Raw genomic sequence first — 26,051 nt, forward strand, 5'->3', positions numbered from 1 at the left:
GGTTTTCTAGTCAACTAGTGCCCCAGGTCTGTTATATTAAGTGATATATTATATTAAGTGAAGTCCTCATTATGGAAAAATGCATGCAACAAATCCTATACTACATTTTGGGTATCCAACGAAAAAAAATAGAATAGAATAGAATAGATAGAAAATACACATCGGCTACTATGGTAAATAAAAAACTAAAGTGATGATCAATATCAATATAAAAAGTATCCAAAGTATCCAAACTGAAAATAAAATAAAATATGCAAACAAATTCCTCGTCGTTTCAGAAAAAGGAGATTTTTTGTCATAGACATGTCTTCTTGTGTGCTGCGGAATGTGCACAGGCTCGCGAAACAATCGAAGTGAAGGGACAGTCTGGAAAGTGAAGGCGGAAACGTGATTTCCATGTACAAACACCGATGATCTAACTGCGTGTATGTCAACAGATCGGGTTCCTGGTCTCAGATACGCGCCACACCGACGACGCATTTAGCCCGTCGATCTTTATGGCTTGCATGGTTGACATGCTTTTACGTACACCCAGTAATCTGTATTGTGCATGTCGGTGCAATTCAGGTGTAAGAGATTTGTCCTCTTGCCCAAAGAAAGCTTCGTCTGTTTGAGAAAACCCAACAATTAGGAGACGGGAGAACACAATCGTGCTTTCTCGTGACGGGAACGGGGGATTAAAATGGATTTCAATCGTCGATCGTAGAGCACCTGGAAATGTTCAATTTACTTGCCGTGACGGGTATTTATGACAAACATACATTGAAATACCTGCTTATTACTGACTTAACTCACTAATCAAACCCATTCCGAAGCAAAAATCCCAAACAAACAAACATTACATTAAAATACTGCAAATTTACTGGACCTAAGACAAGAAGAAGTTTATTTTGTTTAACGACAACAATAGAGCACATTCATTAAGTAATCATCAGCTATTGGATGTCAGACATTTGGTAATGAACCCAACACAACTGTCACAGTAACATTTCAGTGTTTGAAAGGACCGAAACATAGCTGAAACTAGAGACGCCGATATGATATGAAAATAAAAGGTTGTTTACAATAACAACACTCAGTACATGGCCAATCAGAGGTGTTTGTGTGGAAAAGTGAAATACTAGTATATAGTATTAGTAACTAGCACAAACTTGTATAAGAAAATAACACCACTAAATATATAATTGGCTGTAGCAGGTAATATTTAGGAGATAACCATATGGAATTTTTAGATTTGCGGGTCTTATTGTCTATTTTATCCCGCAAATGTCATTTTTGACCGGAAAAAGAATGTAATTAACCAATCACAATAAAGAACGCACTCGCCATCAGTTTACAATTTATATCTGACATTCATTATGATTATGATTCTACGCCACATCTGAAAGTTAAAGTTTGTGTTGTTTATCGACACCACTAGAGCACATTGATTTATTAATCATCGGCTATTGGATGTCAAACATTTGGTAATGTTTACATATAGTCTTAGAGATGAAACCCGCTAAATTTTTTCATTAATAGCAATGACAGAAAAACGCATACCATGGCCTTTGATATATACCAGTCGTGGTGCATTGGCTGGAACGAGAAATAACCCAACGGGCCCACCAACGGGCCCACCAACGGGCCCACCAACGGGGATCGATCGATCGATCCACACAGCTGAAATAACGCATATGATGTGATATGGAAAGCATTCTAGGAACTAAGTCTAGTCCGGAATAAGACGGTAAGAGATGACTCGACCTTTTCCTAGATTAATTACGTTCATCCTCGGTTTTACTCTGTGTTACGACTGTGCGACTATAATAAAAATCACTTTATGTCCATCATAATTCTGTTTTAAAATGCAAAGGAAAAACTCATTGCTGAGTAATAATGCATTAAAATAACTCGCACCGCTATAGCTGGTCTAGACCAAGTGGGTGCAACCTTAAACAGCCGGATGATTAACAATGTGGCGGACCATCAGTAACAGGCCTCTGAAAATTGAAAATCTGCGTGACCCATTTATCGGTTACGCAGAAATAAATCCACGTAACCCATTTCATTTTTGCATAACCCGTTATATCCAAGTAAATAGTGATCTATATTTCGCGAGAGAAAAAAATAGGTTATGCAAAATTAGATTCGTGCGAGCAACGCGCGAACGAAACCATCGTTCTCGCAATTTTTAGAGGCCTGAGTAACTATACACCTCTTCTTGGTAGCTTTCGAGTAATATATTAACAAGCAATCCACCCCATGGACATGGTCTCCCCTACATTTAAAAATAAAATGAATAGAACAGCTCCATGCATTGCATTCCTTTTGTACTATTTAGTCACACCTCTTTCATAACCATAGCTCATTAAAATGTGTAAAAATATTAACATAGTTCCCCTCTCCCCTATTAAACACCTGTATTTAGACTGTTTCCAATGAAGAATCGAACACGGGTATTTAAGCACCATTATGCGGAGGACAAGGCCTAAATCACTTGACCACTTGACTGTCCCGAAATGTTACAAATACATCTATTATGGCTGCCAGTGATCATCGTCGGGTTGTTGTGGGTGACTCTAAACACGAGATTTACGCCGAACACCATCTCCACTTCCGTGGGGAACTCCTGACATTTACGCGAGTCGCAAGGTCGGAAAACACTGACTCCGTGGCGACTCTGTTTGTAGGACAAACTGATGATGCTCTCAGAAGGTCACGAAGCTAGGTGAAACGGCTGCACTTTTTAGTTCCTCGATGGTTAGGACGTAGCCCAGTGGCACAGCGCTCGCTCGATGCGCGGTCGGTCTGAGATCGATCCCCGTTGGTGGGCCCATTGGGCTATTTCTCGTTTCAGCCAGTGCACCACGACTGGTATATCAAAGGCCGTGGTGTGTACTACCCTGTTTGTTGGATGGCGCATATTAAAGAGCCCTTGCTAATAATCGAAAAGAGTAGCCCATAAAGTGGCGACAGCGGGTTTCCTCTCTCAATATCTGTGTGGTTCTTAACCATATGTCTGACGCCATATAACCGTAAATAAAATGTGTTGAGTGTGTCGTTAAATAAAACATGTCCTTCTTCCTTCTTCTTTAGTTCCTCGGTAAGCACTAAACCTCGAATTTCCCTATCACATTAGTCAGGGGCGTAGGAAGGTCCCCAAAAGTGTAAGTGGGGGGGGGGGGGGGGCACACAGCTGCTACTGAATCAAGAAGGGAGCACATACCCCCTTGCTCCCTCCTCTTCCTATGCCAGTGTTACTGTAATGATTACAATCATTTTGGACAGATACCAAGAGATAATTGTTCACATATGAATGCCGAAACCAGTGCCATTATGACTGGCACATGAAAGACCGTGGTGTGTGCTGCCTTGTTTTTGGAGGTGATTGGAAAATAAAGTCAGAATATAAAAGATACCTCGCTGCTGTTCAGTACGAGTAGTGGTGACAGTGGATTTCCTTTCCTACTGTTTAGATCGAGTGTTGCATACGTGGTATATTGGGGCAGGATTTACATCAGTCGGTTGAGTGCTCGCTTGAGGTGCTTGCGTCGCAGGATCGAACCACCGTGGTGGATTCATTCAGCTGACTGGGGTTTTTTCTCGTTCCAACCAGTGCACCACAACTGGACAAAGGCCGTGGTATGTGCTTTCCTGTCTGTGGGAAAGTGCATATAAAAGATCCCTTGCTGCATTAGGAAAAATGTAGCGTGTTTCCTTTGATGACTACATGTCAGATTTACCAAATGTTTGATATGCAATTAATTAATCAATGTTCTCCAGTCGTGTCGTTAAATAAAACAAACTTTAAACGCCGTATGTTAGACATATCCCTCAGTATTAAATTCTAAATTAAACTAAATAGTAGTTTGAAACGTAGCTTATTGTATCAGCGGTTACTAATCACTACCGTTGCCATTTACAGGCTACCCTTACATTAGAAACAAAGAGAGCTGTTATCTCCATTTCCCCCCACAGACAGGTCAGCACATGTCACTGCTTTTGATAAAACTAGCTGTGAAATATCGGCGTTACTTCACCTACATTATGTCGTTGTATTATCGCACTTCTTAGACTGTTCTGGGCACTAAAGAAAAGGATTACAAAAGAATGCGAAATGCACTCGAAATATCTGATAAGAACAGATACCGTAATGCATTGAATTGCTTCAGCGAATATTATTAAATAAAAGCCGAGTGCTAGCATTGTGACACCTGCAAAATTTGCCACCTTGTCAAGACTGTGTTTTCTTTCACCGCGGTGTTTCACTCTATTGTGCTTGCGTTCCTTAATTGGTGTCATCTTGAAAAATGAAACTCGTCATTTCACAAAGAAAATTTCCAATGACATTGTATCAATGAATCATAAAACGTTTGCGAAACTGCTATCAAAATACACCTTTCTCTTGGCTTATATTGCGTGAACATTCTTCTGTGAAAGGAATGGAATTCCACTGACTATCTACACATCGGATGAGTCCACATGCAAGCGTCTAAAGAATCCTTTTTTTCCCCCTCAAATATACATCTTCGCTTGTTGGTTCTGTTGAGACGCATATAGTAATCTTTCGTTACTAACATATTAATTAATATTTGCCCTCACTACTCACTGCATACCTTCATAATGTACTATTGGCAGGTGATATATTTGTGCATGTTTCCCCAGGCGCTGGCACAAATACCTTAATGCAGAAAAAAAAGATCCCAATTAGAGTGCGTACAGATAAAAACATGTTTTCCGATTGAGAACCTTTCAAATGATCATCATCATGAACATCCGCTCGAATCTAGAAAAGATTTGAACATTTTGTACTGGAGTCTCGAATGATTTGTAAATGAATAATTATACCCTCAAAAATCAAAAAGTTAAAGTTTATTTTGTTTAACGACACCACTAGAGCACATTGATTTATGATTCATCGGCTATTGAATGTCAAACATTTGGTAATTTTTACATATAGTCTTAGAGAGGAAACCCGCTATATTTTTCCATTAGCAGCAAGGGATCTTTTATATGCACCATCCCACAGACAGGATAGCACATACCACGGCCTTTGATTTGTCAGTAGTGGTGTATTGGCTGGAACAAGAAATGGATCAATAGGTCCACCGACGGAGATCGATCCCAGTAAGACCACGCATCAAGCAAGCGCTTTACCACTTGGCTACGTCCCGTCTCCGATTTGTAGATGGATAATTACATGTATATCCCCTGAAATCAATTTCACACGACTAGATATGAAGAATTAGCTATTTCGAGTAAGAGAAAAAAAAAAAACCTGCCTTTAGCATCAAATACCAGTGTGGTAAGAGAACCAAGCACGTTTAAAGCAATAATACTTGAATACATTCCATTTTCTATGAAGCTTTCAAACGTTTGACAGTGCATCTTTTTAATGGAAAGGCGCCCAGAGTTCACGTATTATCAACGTAGTAAACCAGACAGTTAATCTGGTAGGTAGATGGCGTTAATTATTTCGCTCTAGGGGAAAGACCAGTGGATAAGAAGGTGGACACTTAAACAGCTAGCCACCTGGCACCGATGGTATCCGATTTATAACACCTGTGACACGCTCCGGGGTGGTCACTTCTCCGCTTCGATCTTTGTCAGTGGAAAGGTTACGGTAATAGCACAACGCACTTACTGCTAATTAATGCACGTCTTGGGCCGAATGTAATGGATAGTGTCTTATTGTCTAGTTAGAGAACACTATAGTACAATACATCAAGTTTTAAAACCGCCCACCACCTTTAGGGCCGAATGTAGTGGATACATGATGTGAAAAAGTGTCTTATTGTCTAGTTAGAGAACACTATAGTACAATACATCAAGTTTTAAAACTGCCCACCACCTTTAGGGCCGAATGTAGTTGATACATGATGTGAAAAAAGTCGTATTGTCTAGTTAGTGAACACTATAGTACAATACATCAATTTTTAAAACCGCCCACCACCTTTAGGGCCGAATGTAGTGGATACATGATGCAAAAAAAGTCGTATTGTCTAGTTAGTGAACACTATAGTACAATACATCAATTTTTAAAACCGCCCACCACCTTTAGGGCCGATTGTTGTGGATACAAGATATAAAAAGTGTCTTGTTGTATACATTGAGAAGACTATAGTACAATACATCAAGTTTTAAAACCGCCCACCACCTTTAGGGCCGATTGTTGTGGATACAAGATATAAAAAGTGTCTTATTGTCTAGTTAGTGAACACTTTTTTAAACTGCCCACCACCTTTAGGGCCGAATGTAGTTGATACATGATGTGAAAAAAGTCACTATAGTACAATACATCAAGTTTTAAAACTGCCCACCACCTTTAGGGCCGAATGTAGTTGATACATGATGTGAAAAAAGTCGTATTGTCTAGTTAGTGAACACTATAGTACAATACATCAAGTTTTAAAACTGCCCACCACCTTTAGGGCCGAATGTAGTTGATACATGATGTGAAAAAAGTCGTATTGTCTAGTTAGTGAACACTATAGTACAATACATCAAGTTTTAAAACTGCCCACCACCTTTAGGGCCGAATGTAGTTGATACATGATGTGAAAAAAGTCGTATTGTCTAGTTAGTGAACACTATAGTACAATACATCAATTTTTAAAACCGCCCACCACCTTTAGGGCCGAATGTAGTGGATACATGATGCGAAAAAAAGTGTCTTATTGTCTAGTTAGAGAACACTATAGTACAATACATCAAGTTTTAAAACTGCCCACCCCCTCTAGGGCCGAATGTAGTGGATATACGATTTAAACTGCCACCCTCCCCTAGTTATTTTGGATTAGGAATGGCCTTGGAATTGAATGCTTTAACCCCACCACCCACAGACAACCACCCACGCAAATACAAATTAATATATCAGGTATAAACCGGGTCATTTACTGCAGCTAAATTTAATCTGCATCACCACCTATATTAGAGCGTGCATATTATACAGCTATTGTTGTACAAAAAGCAAACAGTCTTTACGTTTGAGTAAACATCAGTGAAAACGTAAGATATAAACAAAATGAAAATGAGAGTACTCTATGAAAAGGACACACCAGTTCGTGCCACCTTTGATGAAACCAATAAAATACAGACAGACTGTCAGGCCAGCGCCATAAACGAGGAATAGTGGTGGTGACAACAAACCCCAATTGTCATACCCACACATGATTGGGAAACCAGTTAAGGAGTCGCTCCACTCTATTTTAGATTTCACGAAACGTCAAACAAAGACGAGACAGAATACGGGATTAAGTCGTTTCGTGCGATCATTCACAAACGGTAATAAATAATCGTGATAAAATGAAGAACGCGTGTATGCCGGCAATAACAACGACATGTCTTAAAGGGGCCACATGCGTTAGCGATTATATACAGCGATAAAATTTCCCGTCAAATCAGTGGGTTTTTTTTAATTTATCTCTTCTTTTTTTTTGTTTCCCACCTGACTGCTCCTCAAATCTGTTAACTTATTTTGCTATTCATTTCCACATCCCAGTCCTTGTAACTCCAATCGTGATAGGGTTTATTTATCTCTTTTGCTCATCAGTACAGTGATACATCAAATGATTCTTTACGAGGAAAAAAAATGAATTATTGATCAATAGAGTTATTTCGTTAAAAACACTAGAAAGAAAAGTTGTTAATTATTTTCGAAAGTACACGAAGTAGATTTTCAGCAGAGCTGGACTGTACCTAGCCTTAAATAACTAGGAGACAATTAAAACGAATCTGATTACAATAACACTACAGTAAGCTTTTCTACAGCTTAAAGGCATATTGCCACAGACCACTGACCTATTTAATGGTCTAACAAAGTATTACCTGAACTAAAATAATTTGATTTGTCCCTAAATGTACTTTATTCAACCATCTTCGTAACCACCATACTCCATTTATTAATGACATTTTGTAAAAATAATTGAATTATGGCAATGATCCATAATTTAAAAACTAAAATTACCAAGAGGGTTGATATGGATTTCACTCCATCATGGTTCAGTTAAGGTGAGGCGATAGCTAGATTTGGTTTCCAACAATTAATGTAATTTTAATTTATTGTCCATTTTTAGAGAAATAAGGTCCTTAAATCCGTGACAGTATGCCTTTAAGAGTAAGTTTTATATTTTTAAAAAGGATAAGTTTTGTTTATTTTTTAAAAAGGATACGTTTTGTATTTTTAAAAATGGTCCATGTCTCGTCTAGTTACGATCCTGGCTTACTGCATTATAATATTCAATAAAAAAAATTCATGAATAAATTTATTCCGTTAAAGTAATATTATTCGGCAATATGCACAGATTTCATCCACGCGTGAACACAAGGGTTTGTTTTTCTAGAACTTATTATTACTATCGTGTACACGAAACACCGACATGTCGGCAAGAGGTAAACTTAGATGTAAACACTGTTTCCTAACAGCCCGAGGTTCAGTGCGTATAACATTAAATACGTCCTAAACTGAAGGAGCAGACGCCATTACGTGAAATCCATTAATGACAAAACATACATTATAAATCTAGATGGGTTTACACATATCGCTATCCTAGCTGTCGACCGAAATGAAATGAGGCTAGTGCATAACCTTTTTTTGGTGTGTGGGGGGGGGGGGGGGGGGGGGGGGGAGGAGAGGTTTGGAGGGGGATCGTAAAAAAAAGAAAATTAATTTATAATAAAAGTATAACTGTCGCATGCAAGTACACGCACACATGCATAAATCAAAGGCGGATATAGGGGGTGGGGCAGGGGTCAGGGCCATCTAGATTAGCCTCTGCTTCATGCATGTGTGCATGTATGTGCATGTATGTGCATGTTTATGTATGTATGTATGTACTTGCATGAATACGTGCGTGCGTAATTGCTATGAAAAGATATCAAATGCACTTCATGAATCCTCATTGCACCACCGATATTACATACGGTGTTTGCTTCTTTAATCTATAGACGTATTATTAAACAATTATACACACCCTGGCTTACAAATATTATGGTTTATAATACATAATATGATAAATATAACAAAATCGTGTAATAAAACAAAAAATAGTCGGATACTGGGTGGAATTATTTCGTCTCCACTCCCTTTTTTGTTTTACCCAACTACACTTGCCGACCAATGTCTTTAATAACAAGGACTCGGTGAACATCATGTATGAATATGCATGAGTAACACGTGGCAGTGACGAGATAATGGCATAAAACTGTAATGACAAAAACCTACAGATGATCGCTGGTTAGAGAACCGTATTTATAGATAGCGCCTGGGGCGACGTTCGCTCACTGCCTCCCTAACCCATTATCAGCACAATTACTTTGACCCGAGTATTCTTCAAAGCTGTAATCTAAAATAAACTTTAAAATTATTTAACCATTTAGATAAGAGAATTCCACATTTAGAAAAAAAAAAAAAAAAAAAAACCCAAAAAACAACAACAGCATGCCACTGTATATCCTTTGGCTATACTCAAGTCTAGGTCACTTAAAACTGCATGATTTTTCTCCATTTCTACCATTTAGAAAAGAGAATTCCACATTAAAAAAAAAATAATAATAAAAAATAAAAAATCCAACATCGCATGCCATTCTATGCTATCCTTTGCCTATGCTCAGTAGTCGAGGTCACATGAAACTACATTATTCTTCTCCATTTCTACTCCCACACGCGGGGCACACTCCACTGGGTTTGTGTTGTGTGTTACAACGTACACGTCGACAGACTAATGACATGCATGTTGTATGAAGGTGATGACCACTGTCGCTAGCGATTATACACGAGCTTATTACGACTGGATATGTTTGTGTTAATGATTTTATAATATAGTGAGCCGCCTGTATTCATGTGATCCGGGGGCGGGACGTGGCCCAGTGGTAGAGCGCTCGCTTGATTCGCGATCGGTCTGGGGTCGATCCCCGTCGGTGGGCCCATTGGGCTATTTCTCGTTCCAGTCAGTGCACCACGTCTGGTATATCAAAGGCCGTGGTATCTGCTGTCCTGTCTGTGCGGCGATGCATATTAAAAATCCATTGCTACTAATGGAAAAGTGTAGCGGGTTTCATCTCTAAAGACTATTACCGTGATGCGCATAAACCAGTCTAGCGGACGTTTTGCCGTTCGGTCTGGCTGAACGCAGGCCTGGGCCATATGTTTTCGAAGCTATCCTAGCGCTACGAAATTGTAAAACCATCATAGGATAGGGTACGACGTCAATGACGTGTGCTGTAGATTTCATAGCGCTGAGATAGCTCCGAAAATATGGGCCCTAGATTCTTAAAATGTGTGACACTGCTATGTTCTGTTGTGGATTGGCGCCAAGTGTGGACGGCCCAAACCACGAGACACGGCTACACGGAACGTGCACGGGTCACTACCGTCACATGGCATAAGGGCGACACTCACGAGTTCTTTCACATCTGGACAAGCACAGGTGACAGTTGACAAAGTACGAACAGACCACAACACGCGGAGTACATCTTCGGCCGACCCCTAGACGCTCGTTTGTGTTTGTTTTGACCAGTGACCGTGGTTAGCAAAATGTCATGTGCGGGTCAACTCGTTAACAGAAACAGAACAAACCAACAAATTAATTAATTAACTTATAAGCATATGTTGCGGGGTTTTTTTTAATGTATATTGTAAACCAGTTAACGATCTGTGTATAATGGTAGCTCACAGGATGTAATTCAGATTCTCTGTTTTTGTTTCAAATTGGGGCAGGACGTAGCGCAGTGGTAAAGTGCTCGCTTGATGCACGATTGGTCTGGGATCGATCCCCGTCGGTGGGCCCATTGGGCTATATCTCGTTCCAGTATATAAAAGGCCGTGATATGTGATATCCTGTCTGTGGGATGGTGCATATAAAATATTCCTTGCTACCAATGGAAAAATGTGGCGGGTTTCCTCTCTAAGACTATTATGTCAAAATTACCAAATGTTCGATATCCAATAGCCGATGATAAATAAATCAATGTGTTTTTGTGTTGTCGTTAAACAATACATTTTTTTCTTCAAATTGTTTAATATACTATTGTATAACTCTAAGCACCATTTCTAGCATGCATTTACATTTTGTTTTTGTTTTTAAATAACAAACTATTCACAACTTCACCATTAACAAATAGAGAACAGGACAGTTTAACAAGTCTAACGGGTTTTCCTATATCCTTGATACGCTGGGCAAATTAGCATCGAGTATCAGTTTTTTATTATTTCTTAAAGTCTCGCTTCCCGCATACCGTTTGTTTTTGTTTATATCACCCTTCCTCGCGGTCTTCCCTGCTCTCTATCGAGTCCACATGTTATACACGCGACCTATTGCTTTTCGCACCTGCCGCAGCCGTTCCCAAACAACCGTGCTATTGCGCATTAAGCCTGTACTAATGCCGAATGGGTCTGGATAGGTCAGATTGTGCTCGAGATGCCAACTCTGGGCTCTTACACTTATTCAGGTAGTTGGAGAATCACTGGTATGCACGTGGATATAGAGACCCGCGAAGAGGTCTACCTGTGTGTCATGGTATACAGTAGTATACACCCACGAACACTGCACGGTGGGCCGAAACACTATCTCTCCGTTGTTGATCAACTGAAATCTTAATATGTTTACTCGTGTCGCATCATGAATGAAACAGAACATAAGCTTCGAGACGTGGAATTCGAGATTATCCTGGCATGATTAATATCACATTAAAATATCCACCTGACACATTTATGGACGCTGCAGATAGGAGCAGGAACAACACACGGGGCTACACACTTGCGGGATCTCATTCCTGTGCATATATTCTCTCAACTTTCATTCCAACCAGTGCAACACAACCGGACAACGGCCGTGATATGTGTTTTCCTGTCTGTGGGAAAGTGCATATAAAAGATCTCTTTACTGCATTAGGAAAAAATATAGCGGGTTTCCTCTGATGACTACGAGTCAGAATTACCAAATGTTTGACATCTAATTAATAGCTGATGATTAATTAATCAATGAGCTCCGGTGGTGTCGTTAAAGAAAACAAACTTTTATATTCTCTCAACTTAACACGCAAAACCAAACTCATTAAAAATCGGATTATCCTGCTAATGACTACACACAATAATGGCTCACGTAGTACGAAAAATTAGAACAAAAAGGTCATTCAATTACATAAATCATGTTTTGTTGTTATTTTGTGCACGCTGCTCCTAATGTTGTGTGCTTGCTTGCAGTAAAATTGGTCATATCTATTTTATATTTGATTGTCTTTATGGAAAGATATTTAAGACCAGAAAGTTAAATAGACAAACTACTTGGAAACTGAAGATAAACTAGATTAACAACCATTATTATGGCGGGTATGCAGACATGGATAGGTTGATACGTTTTTAAACAAGGAGTGTAAACAACTATGTGTTACCAAAAAGAACGCATGGTGTTCTCACCAATGGGTATGTAAGAAAAAATAAATACCGTTGGGAGGCTTGGCTTAGCACTGGTAGACACGGTAGATTGGCAAACTCGGGTAGAAAGAGTCATGGGTAGGCAGACTCTAGCAGATGCTAACAGACTATTGGTTTGGGGGTCTTTCTACAACCAACGGTGTATCTACGTGAGCTGGCATGGGATGCAGAGATAGACTGGCTGCTATAACCATTTATATATTGGAATGCGCTGCAAGTTCAGCTTTGAGAACTTTGTGCGATAAACACGAACACGCCACACTTCAGTATCTGACCTGATTAAAGATGACAGTGGGGATTTTTTAGCGCTTCAAATGGGGCAACTTCACAGCCCGGCCAGACGACAAAACAATCTGCTCTCACTGCCGACAACCCGACGCGACCGACTTCCATCACATCTATTATTCAGCCTGTCACTGAGGAGTCGTGTTTAACCTAGCTCCACTGGGACAAGGGCTACCGAGAGTGTTGTTAGGGATCAGGTGTCCGCATTACAAGGTTGTGTCTAATATCGGCCCCTGGATCAGGTGTCCGCATTACAAGGTTGTGTCTAGTATCGGCCCTGGATCAGGTGTCCGCACTACAAGGTTGTGTCTAGTATCGGACCCTGGATCAGGTGTCCGCACTACAAGGTTGTGTCTAGTATCGGCCCTGGATCAGGTGTCCGCATTACAAGGTTGTGTCTAGTACGGGCCCCTGGATCAGGTGTCCTCGCTACAAGGTTGTGTCTAGTATCGGACCCTGGATCAGGTGTCCGCACTACAAGGTTGTGTCTAGTAGCGGCCCCTGGATCAGGTGTCCTCACTACAAGGTTGTGTCTAGTATCGGACCCTGGATCAGGTGTCCTCACTACAAGGTTGTGACTAGTAGCGACCCCTGAATCAGGTGTCCGTATTATACGGCTGTGTCTAGTACCGGCCCCTGCATGCCAAGTGTACATGGACCTGTGCTAAGACGGCCACTTTAACATCACGACCCGCCAAAACCAGTTCAAACAGCGACGTCAGGTAAACACAGTGTGCCATTTCCGTATTCGTTTTGTAAATAAACAAAGAGAACATAAATAGGTAATCTCCACCGGCTTCAGGGGCGAAGTGATTCACCACTGGTCTTAAGGCTGGTGGGTAATGGCCCATGGGTTCGTATCTCTGTACCGACTCTCGCCCAGAGTGAATTCATTGATTCGACGAAGAGACGTTAAGTCACTAAGGCGATTTCTTTCTCGAGAACTACCCTCAATGATTAACCCTTGCTCTGTATTTGACTGACTGAATATTTTCTTCGTTTTCACTGACCGGTATGTAGAACACAAATCGGATATTTCCATTTCGTCTGGCACCACCTCGCAGGTATATGTGTGAGCGACTGGATGTCAACATGAACATGTGTAGTTCTAACTATCAACATGTCCTGGTAGCCCAGCTATAGAGCATGATACACCTATCAGATACAGGATTATGAAGAAATTACCTCAATGGGGTAAGTTGACATAAGTGGACATCAACAAGCTGATATCGTTATCAAACAGTCAATATTCAATATCCGTTTTACGGTATACTTTATCCATCCATCCACCCACCCATCATTCAATAAACCAGCATCCTAGCTACTGTAAGTGCATTTGAACAATAAAGTATGTTTTCCATCACTCCACCTTGTATGGAGACAGGAAGGCACCCTCCCCTTATCAATGGCCACGTTCAGATATCATCGACTCATTCATTCATTTTAACACCACGGACAGCAGTGCGATGAGACACACCTGAAGGAAACCGGAGAACGCAATCGCCTGTAAGAAAAACGTATTAATACGATCCCGGGAATTCCCAGCCAGTCGAGTCGAGTGCATTACTAAACACCGCCATTTAGTACATGACTCGATGGTCAAGACGATCTGATCTTTTATAGACTGCCGAATGTCTACAGATATTAGAAATAAAATTCCTATGGATGCACTAATTGGGTAAATAATACAAAACAATAACAGTAAAAGAAACTCCACAGGGTCTGCCTACACTGGTGTGGCAGGGCCGTAGTTAGGATGTTTTGTTTGGGAGGGCAACTGAGTATTTAATAGTCTAAAACTCCTTAAACAGTTAAGAAGAGAATTTTCTTTTAAGTTTCTTTAATGCTTTCCGGATTTTTTTCGAGGGGGGGGACTCCCCCCCCCCCTAGCTACGGCCCTGTGTGGGGGCACGGAGCAGTCCTCAAAAAATGTGAGAAAAAAAAACTTTTTTGTCTAGTGAAGATAACCCTATATTATTCCTCCCCGAATCTTTTTTTTTTGCCCTCGCACCGGAAAGACTTCCGAACGTTGCAGCATGCTAATACTATCACTAACCCTAACCCTTACCCAAAGCCTGAATATACTGAATGCTGAAACGATCGGAAGTCTTGTCCCTTGCGACCAACAGTTTTAGACTAGATACGGCCCCTAAAACATTTGTATAATGAGACAGTGAAAAAAACTCTTACCTTTACATACTCCTTCCTCTTGTCCCGAAATGGGCCGCCCTATAGGTGGGGAGATGAAGCACTGAAGCCCCTCCCCACATTTGCCGAGGAGGCCGTACTTGCCCCCACAGCTCTGGTTCACTTCTTTAGCACACACCGAGCAGCAGCCACACAGGTCGATCGTGCTCCCTCTTCGGCACTCCCTGGGGGTGAGGCACTGGTCGGGATCGCACACCCCACAGTTGATGGCCAGGGCGGAGGGCAGGACCAGGACCGTCACCATCACACAGAGAGTGCCAAGTGGAACCGCCCCCGAGACGGTAGCTGGCATGCCGTCAGTCCTTCATCGAAGTTGCTTCACTTTCTCTTTCTCTTGTTGTAGAGGTGGGTGCAGTGGGAACCGTCTCGCAGACTCCAGCAACAGGCGACACGGATCTCACAGGACATCCCCCAATCCCCGGTCCGAGCCGTCACACATACACACTACACACACACCACCCTTTTCCTTCCCCGTACTTGTGGCTACCTTTCGTGTGCGAATCTCTCGGACAGATAAAAACTTGGGTCGCCCTCTGCTAGTTCTGTTACCTCTCCTGTGCGGTTAACTCCTATACGAATAAACGCGTTACATTTCCGGTGTCAGTAAAAACCTTCCATGTGAGCCGGGTTCTCTCAGGTGAACTGGCTCTGTTTCTCGCGCAGAGCTCTCAAGACAGGTCCGGCAATTTGCTGTTGATAAAAACACTGAATTGAGACGTTTTTCTGTCGAGCTTCTGACTGCCAGTTACTTGTGTGTTATTGGCCTGCCTCAGTCGCTTGTTATTTCCCGTATTATGAGATCAACCAATCCAAGGGACTTTACCTCGCCGCTGTGACCCGCAAGTTATGCATACGTGAAGCGCGCGCTGCAGAGAGTGACAGACGGAAAGTTAGGTGAGTCGGGAACAGGTGCGACAGTGTGCAGACGACAGTAGGCCTATACTTGGCCCATCACTCGGCGTTTGTTGTCGAGACTAGCCACAGGCCGAACTGAACAGTACTGTAGTAGTTGTGTGCTTTAAGCGGGTGATAGATTTTTTTTTTTTTTTAACGAAACTATCTCCTCTTTCGCTTCTAGCTTTCACAATAAAATAATGTAGTGAAAAACAATATTATTATGTATTCACTGTCAATTTATTTTTTAAGTGGTAAATTTACAGCAAACGCATTTTTATGGACAGTTTATTTTTATTCCGGCGTGATGTATTTGTAGAGACAGATTTGTTTTATTTCTCAGTGCAATTTTATATTATTTTATCACGGTAATACTAAATGCAACGTGCATCGTGTATTCTCGTTGACTAGTGATATATGATACATCTGATTACTGTGATATAAATAGGATACATTCTTTACCACTTCAAATAATTTAGTTTTAACATTAATTTTAAAAAAAAAAAATTTCCTGGTTCGAGGTAACCAGATTTGCTGGAAAACAGTTTCTAAAAACAGATTGAAGTTAATTTCAGTTAACGTTGCAAATATTAATTTGGAAAACGTTAAAGGGGCATTCCTGAGTTTGCTGCATTGTAAGATGTTTCAGACTAATACAATATTTCTACGAATAAACTTACATATTAAATATTAAACTGTTGACCCTCATTATCTCAGAAGTGTTATTATGTAATTTAAATACTTCTTACACTCAGGTCTTTTATATTTTCTTGTTTAGAATATCAGTGTCTGTATATTCAATGTGTTTCTGGTCATCTTAATATTTTAAGAAGCCAAAACTGGATTTTGTCTTCAAATAATTTCGTACGTAGGAAAAAAAAATTGTTTAGGAAATAAAATTAAAATTAACCTAGTACAAATATTAGAACGATCAGAAACACGTTTAATATACAGCCACTAATATTTTATGCAGAAAAAATATATTTGATATGTAATAATTACATAATTACTAATTACAGTCGTTAAAAAGTATCTGTTAGTTGATAACATCTTAAAAATTGCAGCAAACTTACCGAGAATGTCCCTTTTATATAATGTTCTACATTATTTTCTACGGAGGCGCTTAACATCCGTCAAATATAGTTATACTAGTACTCGGGTGAAGCTGGAAAAGGGTCCGTAATGTAAAAGTAAAATATTTTCTTTGTTTAACGACATCATTGGTTAATTTATCATCGGCTAATGGATATCAAACCTCCCAAATGTTTTACGTCAGCAGCAAAGGATCTCTTTAATAGACGGGAAAGAACATACTATAGCCCCCATAAAACACCGCATACACGGAAATACTGCGGTGCACCCATGACAAGCCGGCTTTAACCATTGAGAGGCTTGGCCAAAACAAAGATTGGGTGGGTGATGATACACGTGGGAGTTTAAAAAAAAAAAGAGTTTGTTTTGTTTAACGACACCACTAGAGCACATCGATTTAAATGAATCATCGGCTATTGGATGTCAAACATTTGGCAATTCGACATATATAGTCTTAAAGAGGAAACCCGCTACATTGTTCCATTGGTAACAAAGGATTTTTATATGCACCATCCCACAGACAGGATAGCACATACCACGGCCTTTGATATACCAGTCGTAGTGCACTGGATGGAGCGACAAATTACGCGTGTTAGAGACTAGCTGTATGGGATTTTGGTCTTCGAGAGTAACTTATTTCAGGGCTGAAATAAATGTGTTGTACGTTTAGACTGTATGTAACCTATAAAACACCGAGGATTAAGGAAAAGTATATTTATCATCATACATCACTGCAAATTTCTAAGTAAATAAAATAAATAAATAAATAAATACATAAATAAATAAATGTGGAGGTTCCAGTGGAAATAATCGCGTGTGTTTGGCTATAACAAATGTAACATACATCACTCCCATCTGATGTGTAGAAATTACTGTTTTACCACGCACTTATTTTGACATAAAACAGTATATACACACATAGGAAGTTGGTACTCATTCAGCATTTCGTGCACTGACTAACTAACGGACAGACGAACGAACGAAACAAAAGGTCAATCAGTTGACCATTTGAATAACTTACTAATTCAGTAAGTAGTAACTAACTGACTGACTGACTGACAAACCAAGGGCGGAAGCGCTCGCTTGATGCGCGGTCGCTTTGTGTTCATTCCCCGTCGGTGAGCCTATTGGGCTATTTCTCGTTCCAGCCAGTGCACCGTGGTATGTGCTGTTCTGTCTGTGGGATGGTGCATATAAAAGATCCATTGCTACTAACTGAAACATGTAGCGGGTTTCCTAAGACTATACGTCAAAATTACCAAATGTTTGACATTCAGTAGTCGATGAGTAATAAATCAATGTGCTCTAGTAGTGTCGTTAAACAAAAAAACTTTTGACTGATGAACCAACAGTAAACCAACTAACCAATTAAATAATTAAACGAAATGAAGTTTTTAAAAGGCTTCTGGAAGAAACCTAATTAAGCGTGGGTCCCTTTCCTCATTGGAATCCCATTCTAGTGGACCGGTCTGCATTCCTGGTGTTGTTCGAGTGAAGACGTACACGAAGTGGAACCAGCAGCACTTAATACATGCACATCAACACGTCAACGTATAGTAACCCGAAATACAACACCCACGACATTACATGTTCACTCAATATCAGGTGTATTTCCTTACCTGACCTGCACATATCGCCTTACGACATCTGCAATAAAACTGCTACACGAGGTAGACGGATAAAGGCATCGCCCTGTTATTAATAACACGGGACGTGCACGCTACACCGTGGCATTTCAGTCTGCACCAACAACGTCTTTGTAGCAGCTGAAGAGGACTGATACAAAAGGCTTCTGTATGCTAGTATTTTGTACATCCCATACAAGAGTGAAAAGAGCTTTTGGCGTGGTATATGGTTAAAGGGGAATACTGATTTAAACTTTTTTTTTTTTAAAAGCGGTTATACCAACTGGTAGTAGTCGAAGAGTGTGATTCTGCTGTATGCAAGAATGATTCGAGTTGCTGTAATACAGTGGCGTAGCTAGTGGGATTGACGGGGTGGAGCATGGGGACAATGCCCTACCCCCACCCCCACCCCCAAATCAAACCAGGTTTTGTTTTGTTACTGTATTAAATTTTATAAAATAATTCACACATACATACATAGTGTGGGTTGACCCTCCCAATAGTGGGTTGACACCCGCCCCCAATATAAAATCCTGCCTATGTTAGTGCAGTAATATTATGCTGTTATATTGGGTAAACATGCAATATTTAGTTAAAATATGTAGTCTTTTATGCAGTATATTGTTTCTTTTTTTAGAGTGGGATTGAGGTTGTTTTTATAGGTTCTTTATGCCTTTTTACCGGCCTCGGTGGCGTCGTGGTTAGGCCATCGGTCTACAGGCTGGTAGGTACTGGGTTCGGATCCCAGTCGAGGCATGGGATTTTTAATCCAGATACCGACTCCAAAACCTGAGTGAGTGCTCCGCAAGGCTCAATGGGTAGGTGTAAACCACTTGCACCGACCAGTAATCCCTAAGTGGTTCAACAAAGGCCATGGTTTGTGCTATCCTGTCTGTGGGAAGCGCAAATAAAAGATCCCTTGCTGCCTGTCATAAAAGAGTAGCCTATGTGGCGACAGCGAGTTTCCTCTAAAAAAACAGTGTCAGAATTACCAGATGTTTGACGTCCAATAGCCGATGATAAGATAAAAAATCAATGTGCTCTAGTGGCGTCGTTAAATAAAACAAACTATACTTTTTATGCCTTTTTCTAATGTTTATATATTCATATAAATTCATGGGTATTAAATATATTAGACAGTGTAAATCATTTTGGCTATTGCTGCTTAAGTTATGAATTTTGGCATATCCGATTTATGTCTGGTCGTCCTGCTGTTGAGATGCATTTTAAGCGTACAAGAAGCTGTGCGTATCTTAGAACTTGGGTTAGACTTTAAGTCATAGTGTGTGAACAAAATTTCATCGTGTAAATACTTTGTACGATGCGCGGTCGGTATGGGATCGATCCCCATCGCTGGGTCCATTGGGCTATTTCTCGCTCCAGCCAGTGCACCGCGACTGATATAGCAAAAGTCGTGGTATGTGCTATCCTGTCCGTGGGATGGTGCATATAAAAGATCCCTTGCTACTAATGAAAAAATGTAGTGGGTTTTCTGTGTAAGACTACATGTATGTGTCAAAATTACCAAATGTTTAAATCAATGTGCTCTAGTGGTATCGTTAAACAAAACAAACTTTTTTCTTCTTTTTTTTTACTTTGTACGATGCGCACTGCATACCGTTACTTGAATCAGCCGCTTTAACTTGAGCTGCATATTTCTGGTAACAGCCCGTGCGTGTAATACAGATATAACAGGTTATCACTGGCGTCTGTGCGAAACGAAAACAAACCTGGTTTTAAGGAACGAAATGTTTCATTTAACGACGCACTCAACACATTTTATTTATGGTTATATGGCGTCGGACATATGGTTAAGGACCACACAGATATATAGAGAGGAGGAATCCCGCTGTGGCCACTTCATGGGCTACTCTTTTTTATTAGCAGCAAGGGATCTTTTATATGCACCATCTCACAGACAGGATAGTACATACCACGGTCTTTGTTTCACCAGTTGTGGAGCAATGACTGGAACGAGAAATAGCCCAATGGGGCCACCGACGGGGATCGATCCTAAACCGACCGCGCATCAAGCGAGCGCTTTACCGCAGGGCTACGTCCCGCCCCAACCTGGTTTTATGGCTGAAAGTGATAGTGAATAGAAGAAAAAAAACCCACACCAGTAGGTTGAATTTTAAAAGTCAATCAATTACACTGGTGATAAAATCCTAGCTCAAGTGTCCTCTAGCGTCATTCTATTATATGTGACATATAATAGAATAACGCTAGAGGACACACGAGCTAACAAAATCCGTACATGACAGGTTGATGGCACAACTCAATACTAGTAAATTGCTGAAATACTGATGAAAGAAAGAAAACTGAATAAATGATAACGAAGAAAGAAAGACAAAATAAATAAACAAACAAACGAAAATGAATGTTTCGAAATAATATATACATGTATATTTGTATTGAGAATATCTGTATTTGTATATTCAAGGTAGTACTAAACCAAATAACTTCCGGCTGGGTCAAAGTTGGATGTGCACCCAACTTTTGATAGAGAAGTGAACACCACAAGTCCTGTGATTGGTTATAAATGTGAGTGTGTTGGTTGTAAAAAATAATAGTTTCATCTGGGTAAAAAAATGTGCAATTTTATTTCATCTAGTACCAATGTGTCAAGTAGCCTTGTGCTTGAAACATGTATGGGGTACCTGTAAAAAAACAGTACTCGAATTTTGTGCGAAACTAGGGTAGTCATAGACGCTACCCGTTATCTCAGAAACGAGCAGCTTGACCCCCATTTTTTTTTTAAATTCACTTTAAGTGTAAGGGGTGGTAGTATTTATATCCGTGGCGTTTATGTCGGTTTATACGTTGCAGGTAGGAGTTTTAGCCACATATGTTACTATTGTCGTCTATGGGATTTGATTTGGTAGTATACACCCTCAAAGTGTTTCAGATCGTTAAAATGTTTGTAGTAGCTCAAACTAAATTTTACTTCTGATACACATCTTTCTGATATATACGAGAGTACTGGCAGGTAAAATCCAATTTAGACTTCTACAAATATTAGAATGACCAGAAACTAATTTAATACACATACACTGATATTCAGGAAACTGTATTTTAAATGTGTTTTAGTCGTCAGCCAGCTCCGGACAGTCTCTCTCTCTCTTGTTTTTCCAATGTAAACGAAGAAGATTGTTTACACTAACTCTTCTTTCTCTTTTGTGGTTTTCACGTAGCCCAGTGGTAAAGCGAACGCCTGATGCGCGGTCGGTCTAGGATCGATCCTCGTCGGTGGGCCCATTGGCTAACGAATAGCAACCCAAAACGTAACCGGAAATGACGATTTATTCTACGAGCACATCTGAGAGGCAGCGAAAGTTACTAGTAGTGTGTTGTACATTATATAATTAGGTATTAATACAAGTTTACCGTTTATAACGCAACGTCATTGTTTTCCGTGTCAGAATCCACATAATACTTGATCATGTGTTGTTTTTTTTAGGGCGGGACGTAGCTTGATGAGCAGTCGGTTTAGTTTCGATCCCCGTCGGTGGACCCATTGGGCTATTTCTCGTTCTAGCCAGTGCACCACGACTGGTATATCAAAGGCCGTGGTATGTGCTATTCTGTCTGTGGGATGGTGCATATAAAAGATCCCTTCCTACCGGTTTCCTCTCTATGACTGTGTCAGAATGTTTGACATCCAATAGCCGATGATTAATAAATCAATGTGTTATAGTCGTGTTGTTAAACAAAACAAACTTTAAACTTCTTTCTCTTTTCCCATTGTTCCTCGTCTCCCGTTCGGCAGATGTTCTTGTAACTAATATTTTATTTGCATTTTAGCGCAACCTGAAAAACCAAGCATGGTGAGTGTTAGGCTGAACCAATCGATACAGTTTTACAGTTTTTCGTCCCGTCACGTTCTGGGGCTACCGGATCTGTTTGGGTCAACACAACACGTGCGTGATGGCTGCAACACATTAACTCCGATTATCGACTGTCAAGGCATTCGATATCATTATTTACACTCGATATTTCACAAATAAACACACCGCATCGTTTCGTTTCAACACTAGTTATGTCAATGTTACTTTACACTTTATTAATTAACAATGAAATATGTTTTCAAAAACAAAACAAAAACCCAACAAAAAACACAGTGGAACTTCTACTAGGCCTACTCAGAGCTTTAACCGCAGAATACAGGCATCTTATTTCTTCTTCTTCTGTTTTTATGTGTGGGGGGTAATGGTTTTGACTCATCTCATTCGTCATATAGCAATCATATGTAAAACGCTCATAGTTCTACGGTGAATATTGGAGCCTGTTCCTTTGTATTAAAATATACTTTTATGATTTCATTGTTGTTGTTTTTCTGGCCGACCAGAATATTCGCAGAAAAACATATATACATGTAGTTGTATAAAAAATTATTTTGAAACCTCAAATTCTTTCCTTTGCCTTTGTGCCGTGCAACAAAATTCGCTACGTGATCAATTTAGAAAACGCACCGCATGTCTCATGAAAAAATAAATAGACCTATACCCCGCAGGATGAAAACCGGACTGAACGACTATACTGAACATCCTCGAGCAATTTCGAGAAAAAAAACCGCGTGTCATACGCCGCACACCAGACGCCACTTAAAAGTGGATGACTTCATTTTGACTTTGAAATCACTAATGTTAAAAATTCAGTTTTTAATTATTTTTAACGACACCAAAGAAAGAAAGAAATGTTTTATTTAACGACGCACTCAACACATTTTATTTACGGTTATATGGCGTCAGACATATGGTTAAGGACCACACAGATTTTGAGAGGAAACCCGCTGTCGCCACTACATGGGCTACTCTTTCCGATTAGCAGCAAGGGATCTTTTATTTGCGCTTCCCACAGGCAGGATAGCACAAACCATGGCCTTTGTTGAACCAGTTATGGATCACTGGTCGGTGCAAGTGGTTTACACCTACCCACTGAGCCTTGCGGAGCACTCACTCAGGGTTTGGAGTCGGTATCTGGATTAAAAATCCCATGCCTCGACTGGGATCCAAACCCAGTACCTACCAGCCTGTAGACCGATGGCCTAACTACAACGCCACCGAGGCCGGTTTAACGACACCACTATAGCACATTGATTTATTAATCATCGGTTGTCAAACATATTGTCATTTTGACACAGTCATAGAATGGAAACCCGCTATATTTTTCCGTTAGTAGCAATGGATCTTTTATATGCACCATCCCAAAGACAGGATAGCACACACCACGGCCTTTGGTATACCAGTCGTGGTGCACTGGCTGAACAAAATAATTTAGACAGTCACTTTGCTTTATCTTTAACACGACATGACAATCAGCCACATTTCCCGGCGTTGCTCGGATGTGTGTGTGTGTGTGTGTGTGTGTGTGTGTGTGTGTGTGTGTGTGTGTGTGTGTGTGTATGTGGTTATTACAACAACATTCACCAATATATAGGGTACCATGCGAATTTTAGAAAATAGTGGAGAAAGGAACACTTTTATTACAATGACATATTTTTTTGTGCAGAATAAACCATTTTATTTTCCGACACACTGTCATGGCTGACGGCTAGTCGAATATCCGTGGCATGTTGCATCGCATCTGGCCCAATTCTTAAAAAGTATATCACCTAGCAACGGGTATATATACCAACCCAGATTTCACGGCATGTTCATCTTCTATCACGGCCAAAACTGATCCTAACTTGACCCAGCCATTCCACCGTGGAACTAAACATACCACAAGGAAACCTGCAACTTATCGCTAGTATTGTTACTAATGGAAAAATGTAGCGGGTTTCCTTTCTTAGACTATATGTCAAAATTACCAAATGTTTGACATCCAATAGTTGATGATTAATAAATCAATATGTCGTTAAACAAAACATACTTTAACTTATCGCTAGTACATGCAATGGTACACGTGATTCAATGATTACAATATAAAATGCTTCTATATTTGACATGAAGGAAATGGATGTGTGTTTAACAACATCTCAGTGTATTTATAACTACTTGGTGTCCATCATTGAGTTTTTTCGACACTTGGTCTAGATAGCTGATAATATTGGGAGTGGATGTTCAAGTAGTCGTTCACTAGCTTTCAGTGCTATTCGAATCTGATCTGTATAGCTATTCTGATCCGATTTTTTGAGCTGTTCGAATCTTCAGAGCTATTCTGGTCGAATCTTCAGAGCTATTCTGTTCGGATCTTCAGAGCTATTCTGTTCGAATCTTCAGAGCTATTCTGATCAGATCTTCAGAGCTATTCTGTTCGAATCTTCAGAGCTATTCTGTTCGAATCTTCAGAGCTATTCTGTTCGGATCTTCAGAGCTATTCTGATCGGATCTTCAGAACTATTCTGTTCGAATCTTCAGAGCTATTCTGTTCGAATCTTCAGAGATATTCTGATCGGAGTTTCAGAGCTAATCGAATCTTCAGAGCTATTCTGGTCGAATCTTCAGAGCTAATCGAATCTTCAGAGCTATTCTGATCGGAGCTTCAGAGCTAATCGAATCTTCAGAGCTATTCTGGTCGAATCTTCACAGCTAATCGAATCTTCAGAGCTATTCTGATCGGATCTTCAGAGCTATTCTGATCGGATCTTCACAGCTAATCGAATCTTCAGAGCTATTCTGATCGGATCTTCACAGCTAATCGAATCTTCAGAGCTATTCTGGTCGAATCTTCAGAGCTATTCTGGTCGAATCTTCAGAGCTAATCGAATCTTCAGAGCTATTCTGGTCGAATCTTCAGAGCTAATCGAATCTTCAGAGCTATTCTGATCGGATTTTCAGAGCTATTCTGATCGGATTTTCAGAGCTATTCTGATCGGATATTCAGAGCTATTCTGATCGGATATTCAGAGCTATTCGAATCTTCAGAGCTATTCGGATCAGATCTTTAGAGATATTCTGATCAGCTCTTCAGACCTATTCGAATCGGATATTCAGAACTAATCGAATCTTCAAAGCTATTCGCATTGGATTAGTTTAGAGCATTTGGGATATTCAGAGCTATTCGAATCGGTTCTTCGGAGCTAATCGAATCTTCAGAGCTATTCGAATCTTCAAAGCTATTCGGATTGGATTTTTAGAGCTATTCGGATCTTGAGAGCTATTCGAATCTTCAGAGCTATTCAGATAGAGTTAAAAAAACAAAGAGGTAACCTGACACACTGACTGATGGACATACATAACAAACAAAAAACCATCAACTGGACACAGTGCCACCAGAGGGAGTTCAAATGACTCTGCTAAGTACGTGTGTATATCAGCCACGTTCCTGGGTGAAGTGAGGATGTCTTTATCGACAAACAGTCTTGCGGAGAATCCAGCCTGTGACTGGTATGCAAATAAGCACCTGTCTCGCAAATGCTCATCACTCCGTCATCAGCTCGCTCCAAATGTAGTTCACGTTCACTTATTTCGGTTAGTCGTATGATAAGTATCACAATGGGTGAACTAGAACTAAAATAAACAATACCTCGATGGGAAAGAGGGCGCCATTTGTCCTTCGTAATTCGGCACAGGCAGGAGTGCGCGCGC

General features: G+C 40.3%; 1 protein-coding gene across 1 annotated transcript in view; it reads right to left on the reverse strand.

Moving 5' to 3' along the window:
* LOC121370597 (cysteine-rich motor neuron 1 protein-like) overlaps nt 1-15,670 on the reverse strand; it is a 106,113-nt gene extending 90,443 nt beyond the window's left edge. Inside the window, exon 1 of the mRNA XM_041495926.1 lies at nt 14,891-15,670. Within this exon, the coding sequence (XP_041351860.1) occupies nt 14,891-15,200 (310 nt within the window). The 5' untranslated portion in view covers nt 15,201-15,670. The remainder of the gene's footprint in view (nt 1-14,890) is intronic.
* Between the last annotated feature and the right edge of the window lie 10,381 nt (nt 15,671-26,051).

Source organism: Gigantopelta aegis, chromosome 4 (assembly GCF_016097555.1).
Source record: "Gigantopelta aegis isolate Gae_Host chromosome 4, Gae_host_genome, whole genome shotgun sequence".
NCBI lineage: Eukaryota > Metazoa > Mollusca > Gastropoda > Neomphalida > Peltospiridae > Gigantopelta > Gigantopelta aegis.